The sequence below is a fragment of the Hemiscyllium ocellatum genome, chromosome 6, assembly GCF_020745735.1.
Source record: "Hemiscyllium ocellatum isolate sHemOce1 chromosome 6, sHemOce1.pat.X.cur, whole genome shotgun sequence".
NCBI classification, from domain to species: domain Eukaryota; kingdom Metazoa; phylum Chordata; class Chondrichthyes; order Orectolobiformes; family Hemiscylliidae; genus Hemiscyllium; species Hemiscyllium ocellatum.
Window position 1 is genome coordinate 29,976,644 of NC_083406.1, and position 16,361 is coordinate 29,993,004.

Genomic DNA, 16,361 nt, shown 5'->3' on the forward strand with positions numbered 1-16,361 from the left:
AAGAGTACAGTGGGTGGAAGGGGATGGGGATGAAGGTGATAGGTCGGAGAGGAGGGTGGAGTGGATAGGTGGGAAGGAAGATAGGCAGGTAGGACCAGTCATGAGGATAGTGCTGAGCTGGAAGGTTGGAACTGGGGTAAGGTGGGGGGAAGGGAAATGAGGAAACTGGTAAAGTCCACATTGATGCCCTGGGGTTGAAGTGTTCTGAGGCGGAAGATGAGTTCTTCCTCCAGGCGTCGGGTGGTGAGGGAATGGTGGTTGAGGAGGCCCAGGACCTGCATGTCCTCAGCAGAGTGGGAGGGGGAGTTGAAATGGTGGGCCACAGGGCAGTGGGATTGATTGGTGCGGTGTCCCAGAGATGTTCCCTCAAGCACTCTGCAAGGAGGCATCCAGTCTTCCCAACGTAGAGGAGACCACATTGGGAGCAACGGATACAATAAATGACATTTGTGGATATGCAGGTGAAACTGGACGTGGAAGGCTCCTTTATGGCCTTGGATGGAGGTGAGGGAGGAGGTGTGGGTGCAGGTTTTGCAATTCCAGAGTCTAAGTTTGCTTGTGGCACAATTTGATGCAGATAATTGGTCTTGCAGCTTCATTATCAGAGGAAAGAGCTGATGTGAATGAAAATTTTCATGTGCTGGAGCAACATCTGAGTCTTAATCCCTCTTTAGGCTCTTGTGGACTCTGGCAGTCTGAAACGCAGTGGACGCGACAGTGGATACTGTGATATCTGGTGTACGGAGAGGAACGAGTCAATATCACCACAGCACAGGCATAGAAGAGACGATTCACTTGATAGTTTAGATTCATTTGGGTCAAAGTCTGTCACCAGCCTTTCATCAGACATAACATTAAAAGGCAGTAGTGAGGGTAAGTAGAGTTTATTGTCACCGTTCAGTCATAAACATGTTTTGGAGGAAACCACATGTTGATCATCTAATATTGTCATCTATCCTTCATTTGGAAAGATAATTTGGTGCTGACAGATCTTTTAGCAGTTTAATGAAATCAATGACCATGCATAAATGGTGATACATTTCTTATCTAGAATGTGTTGTTAAGTTATGAACTACAACACCATGGGGATGCCACGAAACCATTGGCGTTCTATTGCATTTTGTTTGTTCTTTGTGAAATGTTTTGCCTGATTAAAAGAATTGACAGCATTTATCACTTGACTGAAAATAATTTCTGGACTAAGGGTATATCATAGTATATTAATAGATTTCCAAAATTAGCTCGATGATTACTGTCAGTGATCTGTGAACCTCTGGAAGATGTGTTCCAAAAGGAACTGATACAGAAAGCATGTGTTGGGCATTAGCAAAACACATTTGGAAGCCGGGAGTTGCACCAGTGGAGTTTGAAGAAGTAACTGAGAAACCACAGGTTTGAAATGATGTTTTTCTTCAACTCTTTGTTGACTTAGGTGGTGGGAGTGACGTTGAGTCAGACTATCTAAACAGCAAGACAATGGATGAAGTGAAGAACGATATGTCACTTCGCAGGACCTCCACCTCAGACTATAAGCCTGTATTGCCGTACAACCAATTCCTGCCAAAGAAAAGCAAACCTGCAACTTACATTCCAGCTCCACTGATGAAAAGGCGAGCGGAAAGACATGAAGAAAATAGAAGAAGTTGGGCAAACCCAATGTTTGAAAAAAATGATGGAACATTTTCAAGGTACTTTGCTTTTATGAAACTCTTGTATTTTGCAGTAGTTAGCACTTAATTATCATTGTGTACAGGTGAGCTGATTGGGGGGACAGAAAGAAGTAACATGTCTAGTTTAATGTGTAAGTATTGCTTTTAAAATGCAACAATTCAGCTAATTTCATCATCAAGTAGGTGGATTGTGGCAAGTTGTACTTTCTGAGCATTATAAGCATGGACTGATTTTTGAGTATACAATAATAAAAGCGGATCAATTGGTTTTTAGCTTGCATTTGTTTATAGAGATGTCAACTAGCAAGTTGTAGATGAAAATGGTGTTTGCAGTTAGGTTTCTGAATGGATCTTGCTAAATTCCGCTGTACTGAGGGTGGAAATTTATTGGAGGGATAGGATTCAACATGTGTTAATCATGTCATGGGCTGTCTGAAGATAGTAACTGTTGAAGTTAGTACGTGGGGGAAAAACTAATGTGTTCAGTCTCGATAAGTACCCTGCTTGGATCGGATATGAATCATTCAGGAACTCGAGCTTGCTTCATCCACTGGCTTCATTTGCCCACTTTATCGGGAAAAGTGTGACCTGGTTTCCTTAACTCTCCTGTTAAATTTTCTGCCATCTTAATCAGGATTTGCCACAAAATGAAATAATTTCTCTAACTACTGTCCCTCATCCCCTAATCGTTTTTAATTCCCTGATACTTGCTCCTCCGACTTTTTCAAATGGTATAGTCTACATGGTCCTGGATTCAATCCCTTTATTCTTGTTATGATTTTGGTAAACCAGTGCCTTATCTCATCCGAAACCAGTAAATACTTCCTGAGGTTTGCAACCCAATACAGAAGGCAGTACATGAAGCAGAGTCTGACCAAGGCTTTGTACAATTGAAGCATCATTTCCTTAATACTGAATTCCAACACCTTTTGAGGTAAAAAGCCAACCTTCTATTACCTTTTGATAATTTTGTAGAGTGGTGTGTGTTGGCTTTAAGTGATTTGTGCACTTAGTCTTACAAACAAACTGCTCATTTTCCTCCTTGTAGGACCAATCATGTACATGATATTTAAGTATTTAGTATGTTTATTAGTTCAGTTACTAATTATTTAAATTCATTTTTATTCATTATTTCCTTGATAAAAGGAATAAATATTTCAAGATTTAATTTTATGCTGCATTTTAAAAACCACATTATGGTCCCAGATAAAATTCCAGCCTCTCTCTTTTTAAGCTTTATCTACTAATAGCAAAGAAAATGACCTTCATGGTTGCCAAGTAAACATGAAAAGATCAGGTAGTTTATATTCATTACCTTGACAACACAAAGGTACCGCAATGGACAGGACTGAAAGAAGCCATTTTGGTCCATCCGGCTGACCCTTTGAACATTCATACGGTAAGTGTTTCAAGAAAAACAGACTTCCTGTCTGCTCAGTTGAGATGTTCAGTAACAGTGCCAAGTACAACAATCCACTAAACTCGACGCCAGTGTAAAATTGTGTTTATCAGGAACATGCATCTCTCAATACCCATCCCGTCCCACCATTATGTTCTAACTTTCCTGCTTTGTCCATGTTTTTTTTTCTCTTTTATGAAACTGGTGCAAAGTGTACACCACTGTTATTTATTTTGGCATTTTTCACTTGCTCTGGGCAAATGCTTTGTTTCTTTACTGCAAATATTTTAACTCCCTTTCCCTTTCATTCCATTTAGCTTTGTTGCTTAAACACCTCCCCTCTGCTGTATCCCAGACATGTTGTTTTGTTTTTCCAACAATCATCGCCTTTTCAATGATTTATAACCTGTTGTGTTTCTGCCCTCCTTTAGTTCTTGAGTCAAGTTATATTTGACTCAAAATGTTAATTTTCTCTGCAGATGGTGACAGACTTACTGAGTATTTCCAGCATTCTTTATTTGAGTTCCAGTATCTTCAGTGTCTTGCTTTTATTTTAAGCAAGACTCCTTATTTTGAGAGGGTCTGAGAAAGAAACGTAAACCTGGTAATATATTATACTGCTGTAGCTCTAATGATATTAGCACTTGAATTGCACAGTGCTGCAATGAGTTTGTTTTTCCACATGTCGGCCATGATCAGACTCAATGGGCCAAATGACCCAGTTCTGTTTCGATATCTTATGATCTTAGTGTTGTGTGCTACTTGCATCTCATTTATTTCAATCCAAATTTTCTTACTTGGCTTCAGTAGAGAAGAGAAATCTCTGAAGAGTGAAACGGTTGCAGGTGACACGGGTACATATAAAACTTCCACCAGCGGTGATGGTGGATCATCTGAGGAATTACTACACGCCTATCCTGACACTGATTCTGGATCAGATGATGAAGAAAGGGAGCCTGATCCCTTGCTGGATGACTTTGCACGTCGGAAATTTGGTTCACCCCTTAGTTTTGTAAGGCACACACCTCTTCAACTGGACAAAGAATTGGCATCGCCACTTTGTCAAACTTCTGCTTTGACTGATAGCACCACTCCCTTAATAGAAGAGAACGAGAAATCTGGAAGGTCAGAGATGCATACGGAATGTGTTTTCAAGTGCAGCTTTACAAGCTTCATTGGCTACATTATTAACTTAAACGTTATACCATTTGCATTTCACTTACAAAATATTTCATACTTCTCATCAGCAATCATTATATTGAAAATATTTGCTTGTGTTGTGCCTTATAACATGCCGAATCAGCATATGCCTCTGCAGCCGATGGAATAGTGTTGCATATCTGTGTGAAACTAATACATACTGTGTCATGTCAGCTTAATTCATGAGCTTTGGAAGATCTTTGGGGGTAAAACAAAGCATGTTACTTTGTCTGCAATGTGTGTATTCTGGCAGATAAACCTTATGACACAGGATGTTTCTAACAGTAGCCAAAAGCAGCTGAGTGTCCTCGTGGTGAGTGAAGATTCCACAAAAGCTTCCCAACCACTTTGGGATGAATCCGCTTCTGAGGAAGAACAAGATGCTGATCCTGACATTGAAAAGGATGACCTGTTTATACGTAAACTGAACCCAGTGTTACCGGGCAAAAGTGTGACCTTTGATAGATTCCTACCAAAGAATTGGACCGCAAAGGAAGAAGAACAGTGGAGACAAATACAATTGGGTTCTCGAAGCAGACCATGGTATAAGGAGCTTCAGTATATCAGGTTTGTCCTTTCCTGACGACAGTAGTATTTACTGTGGAGATTTGTCTGTAGATCAATTATCTAAGATCACTGGCACAGGATGTGATCCACAGTTCATTAGCAGTACTAGCTGCCTCGGAGTTGAACACAATCTAGGTTGACACTTCGCTGCAGTTCTGAAGGAGTGCTGTATTGTTAGAAATTCTGTTTTTCAGATGAGACATTAAACTCCGACCTCAGTTGCCTTGTGTAACTACTTGAAGAAAGGCTAGGGAGATACTTAAACAGGAATGGTGGCTACAGTTCAAAGATCCTTTATTCTTGCACATGGGATGTCCTGAGGTTCGGACAGATGTTTGAGAAATGCAGTTTCAATCTGTATTTCTATTTCTATTTGTTCATGAGTATTTGAACTCCAATTGAACCTGGTTTATTGTACTGCCTTTTTCTGCTTTTCTCTTAACATTTGATTTGTTACTGATTTTATCCCCTTTATTTAAATCAGATTAAATTATTCTTCATGGAAAAGAATCTTTCAACATTTTACTGGCAAAAAAAAAATTGAAGTTAGTTGGGAAGTCAAAATTTTGGAAAATTTGATAATATCATTAATGGCTTTCAGTTTTAACTGTGAGAAAGTAAAATTACATTCCTTTGATTTCAGGTTCTTTTAATGCGTTAAGATTAGCAAATGCATCCAATGTATGGTTGAGCCAATGGCATCAGCAACAACTCTAAGGGAATAAACTAAAATAATTGGAACTTAAGCAATCTGTAAACTAAGAATTTCAACTGAACAAAGGATTTGGCTGTCTAGCTATTTGATCTGTGGGTTTTGAATGTTAAAATTCATGCTCATAATTTCACAATTATTTTCATAAATTGCGTTTTAAAGAATTTGATTAATACTTGTTGACTGTGAAATTTGTAGCAAAGAAAAAAATTATTTGCAAAATGTAATTTTCAAAAGTCGGCAGCTACTTCACTTAAAATCAAGATCTACCAAATTACAATTAAAGTATCCTGCTGGTAACCTTTGACCTATCTTCGCTTTTCACTTTCCCTGTGCTTCTCTTTTCCCACTGTTCTGCCATTCCCAACTTGCAGAAGGAAGCCACCTGAGTTGCAAGAGGATGCCCACTACTTCACCATTAACAAAGCTGGCACTGAAAAGACACGGGAGTCTGGCACTGAAAATTGCAGTAGGGAGGTTTCCCAGTTTAACACACAAACTATAAAATCTGCAGGAACTGTGTGCCATGGACGGGTGGAAGGTGTCACTCGCACTTTAGATGGACAAAGGTTGCTGTCTATCTATAATTCCTATATTGTTTAACAATTAGTGCTGATTGCATTGGTTTATTTTGCTTTGTTTTAAAAATAAATTAATGCAGCGTCTAGGCGTAAGCATTTCATATTGCATCAAGGCACGTCTGATTAAGTCTGAAATTAAATGAGAAGCGTGCAAAAGATCTGAAGCTCTTACAGGCTGAATGGCACTTAGGATATTTATATTAATGTGCTACATTGCAGTATACTAAATTTCAATCATGTGCTACACTGCTATTGCTATACTTAATAAGTAATTGCTTCCTTTAAATTGGATGCTGCTTTGGTGATTTAAGGACAATCATTTGGCTCCTTTTAACATAATAAACCAACATGTCTACTATACTGAGTGAGCCTTGAAATCTGGCTTCAGCTAATAGAAAACAGTAAAGCATACTATACACTTTATGTAACAATCTGCAATAAAAACTTACATATCAAATAGTCCTGCAGGCTTTGTTATCATGGGCACCTCACATCTGCTTAAATAGTTGGCACATATTGTTACAACGCTTTCCCTGTGCCTTGCTGTTTCTGGCCACTTACTTTGCTTTGGTAAAATGCAGATTTTATTCTCTTGAAAATTTTCCAGTAAATATTTCCTTTCCTTTTCTTTCCACTTCTTCTGTTAAATGGTGGAAAAAAAGCCTGTTTCCACTACGTCAAGCTCTAGATGCAAGTGTTACTTATTCACAATTGGCAGACTTCTCGCTTTCCAGACCAAAAGTCGATCCAGCTGCAGGTCCTAGAATTCTAAGACAGAAAGAAACTTCCTTCCTGACCCAGCAGTCCCACTCTGCCAAGCAGGAGGAGGAAGCCGACCAGGAATTGGAACCAGATTTGGAAAATGACGACATGTTCAGCCGTAAAACCGGTGCTTTTCACGCGAATCCTGACCTGAAACCTTTGTGCTATGAGGATCGAAGCAATGCTGGATCAAATGACTCAATTGAGCGTCTTGTCGCGCAAGATCGAAGAGACAAAACTATAATTCCGGATCCTGAGAAAGATGATGTGGTTCTTAGAAAAGAACGCTTTTCTCAAACAAAGCAATTGGTGCCATCGGGTGCTCCAGACATGTACAGTCCGATTCCTTTTCCAGATTTCTCAAGTTTGCCTGAATCGCTCCGCTCCAGGTTCCTTTGCCCACCCGACCAAGTTTCTGAAGAAACTGAAACGTGTGTCGATGCATTGCCATGTCCGGTAAAGGATGACATGCTTTCTCGAAGAATGGCTTTGTCCCAGGCTAACCAAACAGTGCACAGTCGAAACTTTGCTCCTGCCTCATGTAGTGAGGAGGACGCGAAGAAGTGGGAAACTATAAGGAAGGCCAGCAGATTAAGATTCAAGAAGCAACAGCTGGTTGAGAGGTCAGGGGGTGTTGTAGCTATAAATGTGCGTTCCATCCATGTCTCTGAACCGAATAAGACAAGTCCCTGTCATATGGACTAAATCATGCATGAAGAGTAAAGAGAATTTCTGTAACATTGACTTGTACGAATATAAAATGTTTTGTACTGTTTTCTTTCACTTACCCTTTCACGACCAAGCATGACATGACATATCATCAAATATCTAGTGAGTATTAGCTATTCCAAGATTAACGTTTCAGGCGTTACAAGAATAGGCAACAATATTTGCAGTCACTAATGATTGACACTATCCACCTCCAGAAAGGATAATAAATGAAGTGCTTTTCTTTTGTAAGTTGACATTATTGACATTATGGTGTAGTGGACAGCCCTTTAATTTGGGAGGATTGCTTTTAATTTGTCATCTGACAGTTGCAGAAATGTACTGCAAGAAATTAACAATTTTTCCGACATCTTCGACTATTTCTGTTCTAGATAAAATATAATAGACAAAAATAGGCACCTTTACGATATTTTATGGATGTTATATAGGAAGTAAAGTACAATATTTAAACTAATTGTGAAGTAGGAGAAAACAATGTTTTATAAATGCCCATTATCATATTTAAAGGTTAAGGGGATATTTGCATTGGATTTTACAGTCTCCCTATTGGATGTATTTTCACTGGGTGGCCTGACCACTGGTTCTCTGTCCATTCTCTACCTATTTCTCTCAAAGCAGAAGGTAGCTGAGAGCTGGCATCACTATTGTTGATGAGATTAATGAGTAATTGTGCTTGTTAAGCCAATGAACAGAAACATTATACTGCACGTGCCATAATAGTAAAATTTGAGGCATTCAAGATGCCGTTAGACTATTATATGAAATGATTGAATGTGCAGGACATGGGGAAAAAGCTGTGTGCTACTGGTTCAGACATGATGGGCCGAATTACTACCCCTGCTCTGTAACAATTTCATAATTGAGTGGCTAAACTACTTTCATTAAACAATGAAAGGGAGGGAAGGGCTTTTTCTGTCTGTTTCTTCTCTTCTCCCCACACCAGTGACCACCATCCTAGCGTGGCTGATCCTGGAACTTGCTCAGTTATGGACACCATCGATGATCCCAGTTGCAATTCCAAAAGATTCCACAACTGTGTTGGCACTGATGGACAGCCAATCAATCCAACTGGCTGGCAGTCTCCAGGCTGAGAGTTGCCCCACTGAGGGGTCTAAGCATCCCTACTCATCATTGAAAGGCTATTCATAGTGCTTTGCTGCCATGGAATGAACTTATTTATCATGGATCATTTGATATCTGGTATTTCATCAGGGTTAGGAGGCATGGCAAATATACCCCTTTTCTCCCAATAAAATTCAATTCCTTCATGTTTCAATTTCTCTGGTACAATCTTTCTCAGTCCCAAATAAAACACTTTTCATTGCAAAGCAAAATGTATGTGCTGAAAATCAGAAATAAATACACAAGCATGTTTGGAAAGAGAGGAAGAATTAACATTTTGGATCGCTAGCATTACATCAGAATTGCAAAAGAGATGGAACTGGTTTTAATCAGATCCAAAGGCATGGAAATTGGAGGGTGGAGGATAGAGTAAAAGGAGAGGTATGTGACAGGGTGGAAGACCGGAAAGATGAACTAACAGGAGAAATGATAGGGCAAGGCAAAATGTGCTGATAATGACTAGTATTGAAGGTTAATTTGCATATCAACAAGGTGGTGAATAATACAATTCTAGACATCCTAATACTTTGTGGATGGTACTGTGTTCACCACGGATGGTTTTTGGGGACTGGATTAGGTTCAGCCTCAATAATCTTGCTTGTACTATACCCCAAACATTGCTCAGGCCTTTGAGTAGAAGAGTTGGGATGTTATCTTGAGGTTGTATAGGATGGTAGTGAAGCCTCTTCTGGAATACTGTATCCAATTCTGGTCACCCTGTTATAGGAAGGAAAGGGTTAGGAAGAGATTTACCGGGATGTTGCCCAGAATGGAGGGTTTGCGTTACAAGGACAGGCTGGATAGACTGGGACTTGTTTCACTGGAGCATAGGAGGTTGAGCAGTCGTGAGGGGTATAGATCAGGTGAATGGCAGGTGCCTTCTCCTGAGGTTGGGGGATTTTAAGACTGGGGGGCGTATTTTTAAAGTGAGTGGAGAGAGATTTTTTAAAAAGTCACGAGAACACTTTTTTTAAAAAAAGAGTAGTTTGTGTGTTGAATGAACTTCCAGAGGATGTGTTGGATGCAGGTACAGTTGCAACTTGTAAAGACATTTATTTAAGTATCTGAATAACAAATGTTTGGAGGGATATAGGGTAAGTGTAGGCAGGTAGGACTAGTTTAGTTTGGGATTATGTTCACCATGAGCCACTGGGTCTGTTTCCGAGCTGTCTGACTTTGTCTTGCTTTCTCTTTCATAAAGGCAATGAAATTTACCTCATTGTAAATTGATTTTCTCTTTTCCTATTCCCCCTCCAAAAAAAAACACCAGCTCTGATATTTTAGTGTGGCTTAAAGTTTTTTATTTGGCAATGTTTTGACTTTGAACATGCTGAATTTCTACCATGTTGTCCAGCACGTTCTGAAATTGTCACATTGCATTTTATTAAGTTGTCTGTTACTCTAAAAGGATTGGCTTAATCCCTGATGATCAGTGTGAATTTTGAATTAATCCAGACAAACCTGTTGCTGATTAAACTATGGACCTTTGCAGCATGGCTTTTGAATACATTGACAATCCACCAAAGATTTGATGAGGTCAAGCAGCAACAAGGTCTAAGACCATATGCAGCCCCACATCCAGAACCTAACAAGAAGGGGATAAAAGATTGAAAACCATATCTGATCTCTCTAACTATCTTCAAAGCAAATTGGTAATAATTATTGGTCTCCATTTAACTAAGTGAAAGCAATTTTAAAATGGGAGAGCATGGTAACTGGAAAAAGATTGGAGAATGTAACCTGAACTGATTTATAATAACAATATCTAGTTCTGTTACCCTTCCACAAAGCATTTTTCACAGAACATTAGTTGCAACATGACATTGGTTTTTTTTTACCAACATCTGATGTTTTTCATGTGTGCCCTATTTTAATACAAGTTTGCATGCTTGAAATGCATTCACTGATTTTACAAAGTTTTTTCTGCATAATGGTGTTGAGTTTGTTTAATACTGAAATTGTATTACAGCAGCAAATGTAGTTGGAACTCAATAAAGGTGACTATAAAGTAATACATGTTTAACAATCAATCTTTGAGAGACTTACAACATAACACACATCAGTTGTCCTCCTTAATGTAATGTTAGTTAATGTTAATTACATATTAAGAATTTAGAAACATGTTGCATTCATTTGCAATCCCTCTATTGATTTGAAGTGCAGGATTTTGTGTATAAATAAAAGGATTACTATATCGTTTTGATTTAGTAGATGTTAGAGATGGCTTTCTATACACTGCATCTTCAAATGTTAGAATTTGTAGCAATATTTTAGAGCTTGGATACCATTTGCATTTCACACTATCATTCTTTGACATTAATTCCACCCAGATGAGATGGTTTCAAAACATAATTTTGGTGTCTTATATTTGCAAATATTTTTTGCACATCCAGATTTCAGATCTATCATATTTGTTTCTGATCTAATTTTGACATTTATTTAGCAGTAAATAATTAACCAACTCTGGAGGCACGTTATTTGGGTGCACCTTGTTAGTTTAGTTTGAGAACATGGTTGGCATGGGCTGATATGACCGGAGGGTCTGTTTCCAAGTTGTATGACTCTATTCCAAAATAATACACACCCAAGTTTACAACTGGAACCACCTTATTAGAAACCACAGTTTGCAGTGTTAAAAGTTACATTTGTTTTTATTGATTCTCTTCAATTCTTTAGACTTCTCCAAAGGTCAGCTGATAGTGATTTAGGGTAAGTTTAACTAAGTCTAAAGTGCTTAGCTGTACGTGTGCTTTGTACTGTGCTTCTGTGCTAAACAAACATAACCTGCTTGCAAAATAAGACTAATGAAATAATGTGCTGATAGTCTGAGTGTTTCTCATCTGAGAGTTTAGTTTTAGCTCTCTTCTGGGTTATGCATTCTGATGCATTGTCTGTTAGAACGTCCAATAAGTTTGCAGCTAAATGCATCAGATGATATAATAAAACAGCACATTGAAGCTAGAGCAGCTTTAACCAATAACAACAGACAAGTGAACAATGATGTTTATGTTAAAAGATCAACTGTATTCTTCACATTTAGTCCACCAACTTGCCATTGAGATTGATTGATAGAATAACTTTTCCCTTAAACCTAATGAGAGTTCAAATTTTTGGTGAAAAACAAATCCACTTCCAAGATGCTCATTCTGTCTTAAAAAGGTACTTGAGTTCATAATATTTTTGACAACTGACTGACAAACCTGTATTTATTTTAATTAAAAGAAGAACATGGGTATTTTGTATCATTATGGTCAGTATAGGTAAAGTTGCCATAGTCCCAGAGAACTGTAGGCCTCTCTTGTCAGAGAGGCGTAACTAGTGTTGGGTTTAACCTAAAGGTCAACACTCTTAGGTGAGGGGAAAGGGTGAGAAAGAGAGTTTTGCATTGTAACCTCAGCCAGTTTGGAATTGAACCCATGTTTTGGCATTGCTTTGCATTGCATTGCAAACCAGCTGTCCAGGCAATGCCCCCTCCTCTCTTCAACTCCCCACATGACAACATCATTAGCCAGTATATGTTCTGTTTAAAATCTCAAGATGATTTACTATGATTATTTTAAAAAGTTAATGATTGTTAGCCTGCCTTAGTTTGTCAATTTTAAAATAAACACTGATTAAGTCAAACAACTGAGGCACTGCATTCCTGTTTGGATAGAGAGCTGCCTCTAACTCCTGCAATCTTCCATACTTTTCAGTACCTGCTGATACAACAGACAGGAGAGCACTCGTGTTCATCCTTAAAATATGCTGAGTTTTTAAAAAAAAATGCAAGCTCAATTGTTTCCACGACAGGTAAGGAGAAAAGACTCCAGTTAATCACATTTCAAGGTCTGACAGTTCTAAAATTGAGACCTCTAAGTTTGTGGCCTGCTATTTTCTGTAACTGCACTGCTCTTTTCTGTATGCTTCACTTCATTGTGTAAACAATTCATTAGTAATTCTTTAGAAAGCTAGTGCAAAATTAAGAGCTCGCAAAGTCAGTGTTGCAGCTGTTTGAATATGATACGCAACTAATGCAGTTGGCATGCTAAGCGGTGATGGTCAAAAATAGTTGTACATTGCAGTTGGTTTGGCAGAACAGGTGCAAAGCAATGTTTGGCTTACTTGCAGCTTGATTTGACTTTGGCTACTATGTGTTGTTAACAATTAATTGCATGGTCATTTAACATTTGTGCAGTTGTAATGTGTATCTTGAATTCTACAGTAAATGCAAAATATGCATCTGAACACTACTGTCATACACTCATTATAGAATTAAATCATCTTGGATGCATTATTGTCCCATGAAGTAATAGCTTTGTTTATTTTTTTGTTATTTACTGTGTGACATGAGGTCTTCTTTTGCCTTGTAGTATTACTAATTAAAAATTCTTGGCATTCAGACTGATCAGGGAATGGCCCTCTAGTGTTGGTGGTTGTTTGATTTTATGTTGCGTACCTTCTGACTGAGACCACACAGTCACACATTTTCTTTGATAGCATTTCAACTTGTTACATACACAAAGCAGCACCTGTCAAATCTTTGTTTCAGTTGTTAGTTTTGATTTCCAATACTGACCTGGTAGTTAATAACCTGTTTCTTTGTAAAGTAAATAGAATTCAAACAAATCCAAATTGCAGAAATCTTCAGATGTGTTTAACCAACAGCACGCACTTTACTGAACAGGATGATTACAAGAAGTTAATTTTTCTGTTCATTAAGCAGGCAGTATTCATGCATTTTTTTTTCTCCGTTCAGTTAAACTGAGGCAAGCAAGATAACTTGCCTGTGTGGGGCACCCTTCCAGAGATTTTATTTTACTTTTGTGGAGGAGCATCTTTTTTTAGCCGAGGCATTAATAGATTTGTTTTAATACTGGCAAAGGAGAATTTCTGAATAATGAGTCGACCAATCAATTGTCAAATTGCATCACTGGGCCCCCTGGTGTCTCCTGTGAACATTGCAGTATTTTTCAGTAGATCAAACTTAAATATCTAAACCCAGGTTTCTCAACTTCCTCCACTTCGGAGCCTCACACCTGTTGTGTTGTTAAAAAGTTTCACCATCTTCCTTAAACCATGAGTATTAATTGTGTACAAACATTATTAATATAATCAAAAATATGCTTCTTATTATGATTGCGTACCTTGTTTAATGTGTAACTCTGTTGTTGCCTGGCAACCACTCTCAACATGTTAGCTGTGCCTCACTCTGTTGCACTCCGGCAATTCCAGGGATTGAGCAGAAAAATCTAGACTGACTTGTTGGGCACTACAATGCATTACTGAGCTTGACCCTATTTTGAAGACGAGCAAGGGGCGATCAACTCCCTTGGGAAGGAATATGAGACCCTTTAAACATTGATAAAGGGATACATGAGGTTGACCCATTTTGTCTTGCACTCAGGGTTAGAATGCAAGAAACTGAACTATGCAAGAAAAGATGCCCATTTCTACTGTTTGAGAAGAAGGTGCTGATGGTTGGGCCATCGTTGGTCAGCAGATATAACAAGAACAGTTAACTGTCAATCTTAATTCTCAGAGTAGGCAGGTAGATTTTAATTAGTTAGGGAATGCAGCAGACAGCCTCTAAGACCCCTTTTGTCATGATGAGGTATGTATGAATTCCTTTGCCTACATTAAACAAGGTTCTCTTTTTCAGGCTATGTAGCTTATAGTACGAGCAAATGCATCTCTCATTGATTGATTGATTCATTCATTGCTAGTTTGTTGCCAGGTACGTAGTCTTTAGATCCCAAAAACTGAAGGACCATTCACATTGGGCAGTACGCCAATTGTGCTCAACCTGCCTGTGCTTGCAAGCCTCAAAAGTATACCCACACTTATTAATATACAGGACCCTGTGTGTGTCCATGGGCTAAAATGTTGGGGTTGAGCTCCAATAAAACAATGGTAAATGTCTGTCCTGCCCCTTTTTATCATCATCACTTCATCCCACCACCCTACAACCTTCCGTCTGCTATCTTCAGTCTTCTCTTTTGTCCATCCCACCCCTCTACGAGGGGCCATGAGAACTTTCAAGCCTCAGCGGGATCTCATTAGAGAAAGAAAGACAAAGCACTATAGTAAGTAGTTGATTTATGAGTATATTTGTATCTTTCTCCAACGTTTTCATTGTTGTTAAGCCTATAGAAATCATCTCTCAAATCCACTTCCCCAACCACTTGATTGTGAACCCCTTCTCTCAGCTGCACGTGTACAATATTGTGCTGTGGGTACATGGACAAATTTCATTTGAAGTTGTTTTGGGTTTTCAGCTGAATCGCAAAAACATAAATCTTGCAGTTTCACTTCATCCACCTATTGGTTACCCAATTAGATGTAATTCATGAAATTTGACAAAAGAACAATAATGCTAAGCAAAGCTTTTGAAATATTAATGCAAGCAATCAATTAATTGCCATGGTTTTAGTGGCAATGTAAATTAACTCAAAGGACCCAGAAAGGTTGGCACCAAATATTAAGTGGAGCCATTCTATTGGGAGCATATTAATGGAGGCCTGCAGTGGATTACTTGGCTAATTGTGTGCAATATTACATTTTTCCAGAAAAAAACAACGTGCTAGTTCATTCTTCATGTAATTATATTGCGAGACAGTGTAATCTAATTATGCAAACAAACAGTTCTGTGCTTGAGTAAAAATGCCCAATTATACATAATGGAACTATTTTTCTCCAAGTCAGTGATTAATGCTCCTGTCTACAATGACCCTACATTGATATTCCCCCCCCACTGGCTATTGAATGTACCTTTTCTAATTTAGGAGTAAATCACTCAATGACGTGTCTGAAGATTCCGCTGGAATTCCTAAATCGCTGCGATATGAAGAGTTACAGAGAATAAAGGCTACTCTGAATGACCAAGACCAGCAATGGCAGAGTGTGAGTTGAAAACCGTCTCGTTTCTTCACCTTCATTTTCAACAGTCACAAATATAGCCTGGCACTGGAAAAAAAACTCCTTTGCCAATCACTTTTTAGCTGGTGGCTTTTTAAAAGTGCCATTTGCAATTTTAAGTTAGATCCTTAATAACCACAAATTGTAATTACAACTGCTGGCATTTTTAAAGTCTGAAAAGATCCCATGCTACTTTGACAAAGGATATAAAGTTAAAAATCACACAACACCAGGTTATAATCCAATAGGTTTACTTGGAACTGCTAACACTGTTGGACTATAACTTCGTGTTATGTGAGTTTTAACTTCGTACACCCCAGTTCAACACCGGCTTCTCCAAATCTTGACAAGGAATGTGTGAGAAAAATGGATGTGGGACAATGCTGGCGGAGGTTAGAATAAACTTGATGAGAGTTAGGTTTGTTTGAGATTGTGGAGAGCAGAGATTTGGAGATGGGGTGTTTTTATAGAGCGTATTCCAACCAGTGAGAATGAGGTAGTTGAAGCCAAAACTGTAAGGAGAATTGTGTGAAGGAAAAGTGCATAGGGGAGGGAAAAATTTCTGATGTGACCTGTGTGAAGCAAGTCATGGCTTGCACATTATCATGAAATGCTGAGGCATGGTTCTGGGCTAAATTTACTAATCTGAGTCATATTTGTATCAGTGGGAAACCAGGAAAATTGCCACAGGGCAAGAATTGTATGAGAAAAAATGCATTGCC

General features: G+C 38.6%; 1 protein-coding gene across 6 annotated transcripts in view; it reads left to right on the plus strand.

The window, feature by feature from the left end:
• The window catches only part of LOC132816395 (LIM domain only protein 7-like), a 238,405-nt gene that overhangs the window by 174,646 nt on the left and 47,398 nt on the right, over positions 1-16,361 (plus strand). For 4 of the 6 annotated variants that reach the window (XM_060825901.1, XM_060825903.1, XM_060825905.1 and 1 more), the window contains 4 exons: positions 675-873; positions 1,433-1,688; positions 11,419-11,451; positions 15,507-15,624. In XM_060825901.1, the coding sequence (XP_060681884.1) occupies positions 675-873; positions 1,433-1,688; positions 11,419-11,451; positions 15,507-15,624 (606 nt within the window). Of the gene's footprint in view, positions 1-674; positions 874-1,432; positions 1,689-3,876; positions 4,195-4,554; positions 4,837-5,922; positions 6,118-6,791; positions 7,515-11,418; positions 11,452-15,506; positions 15,625-16,361 lie in introns of all 6 variants that reach the window. The other 2 variants (XM_060825906.1, XM_060825902.1) reach the window with 2 other exon arrangements.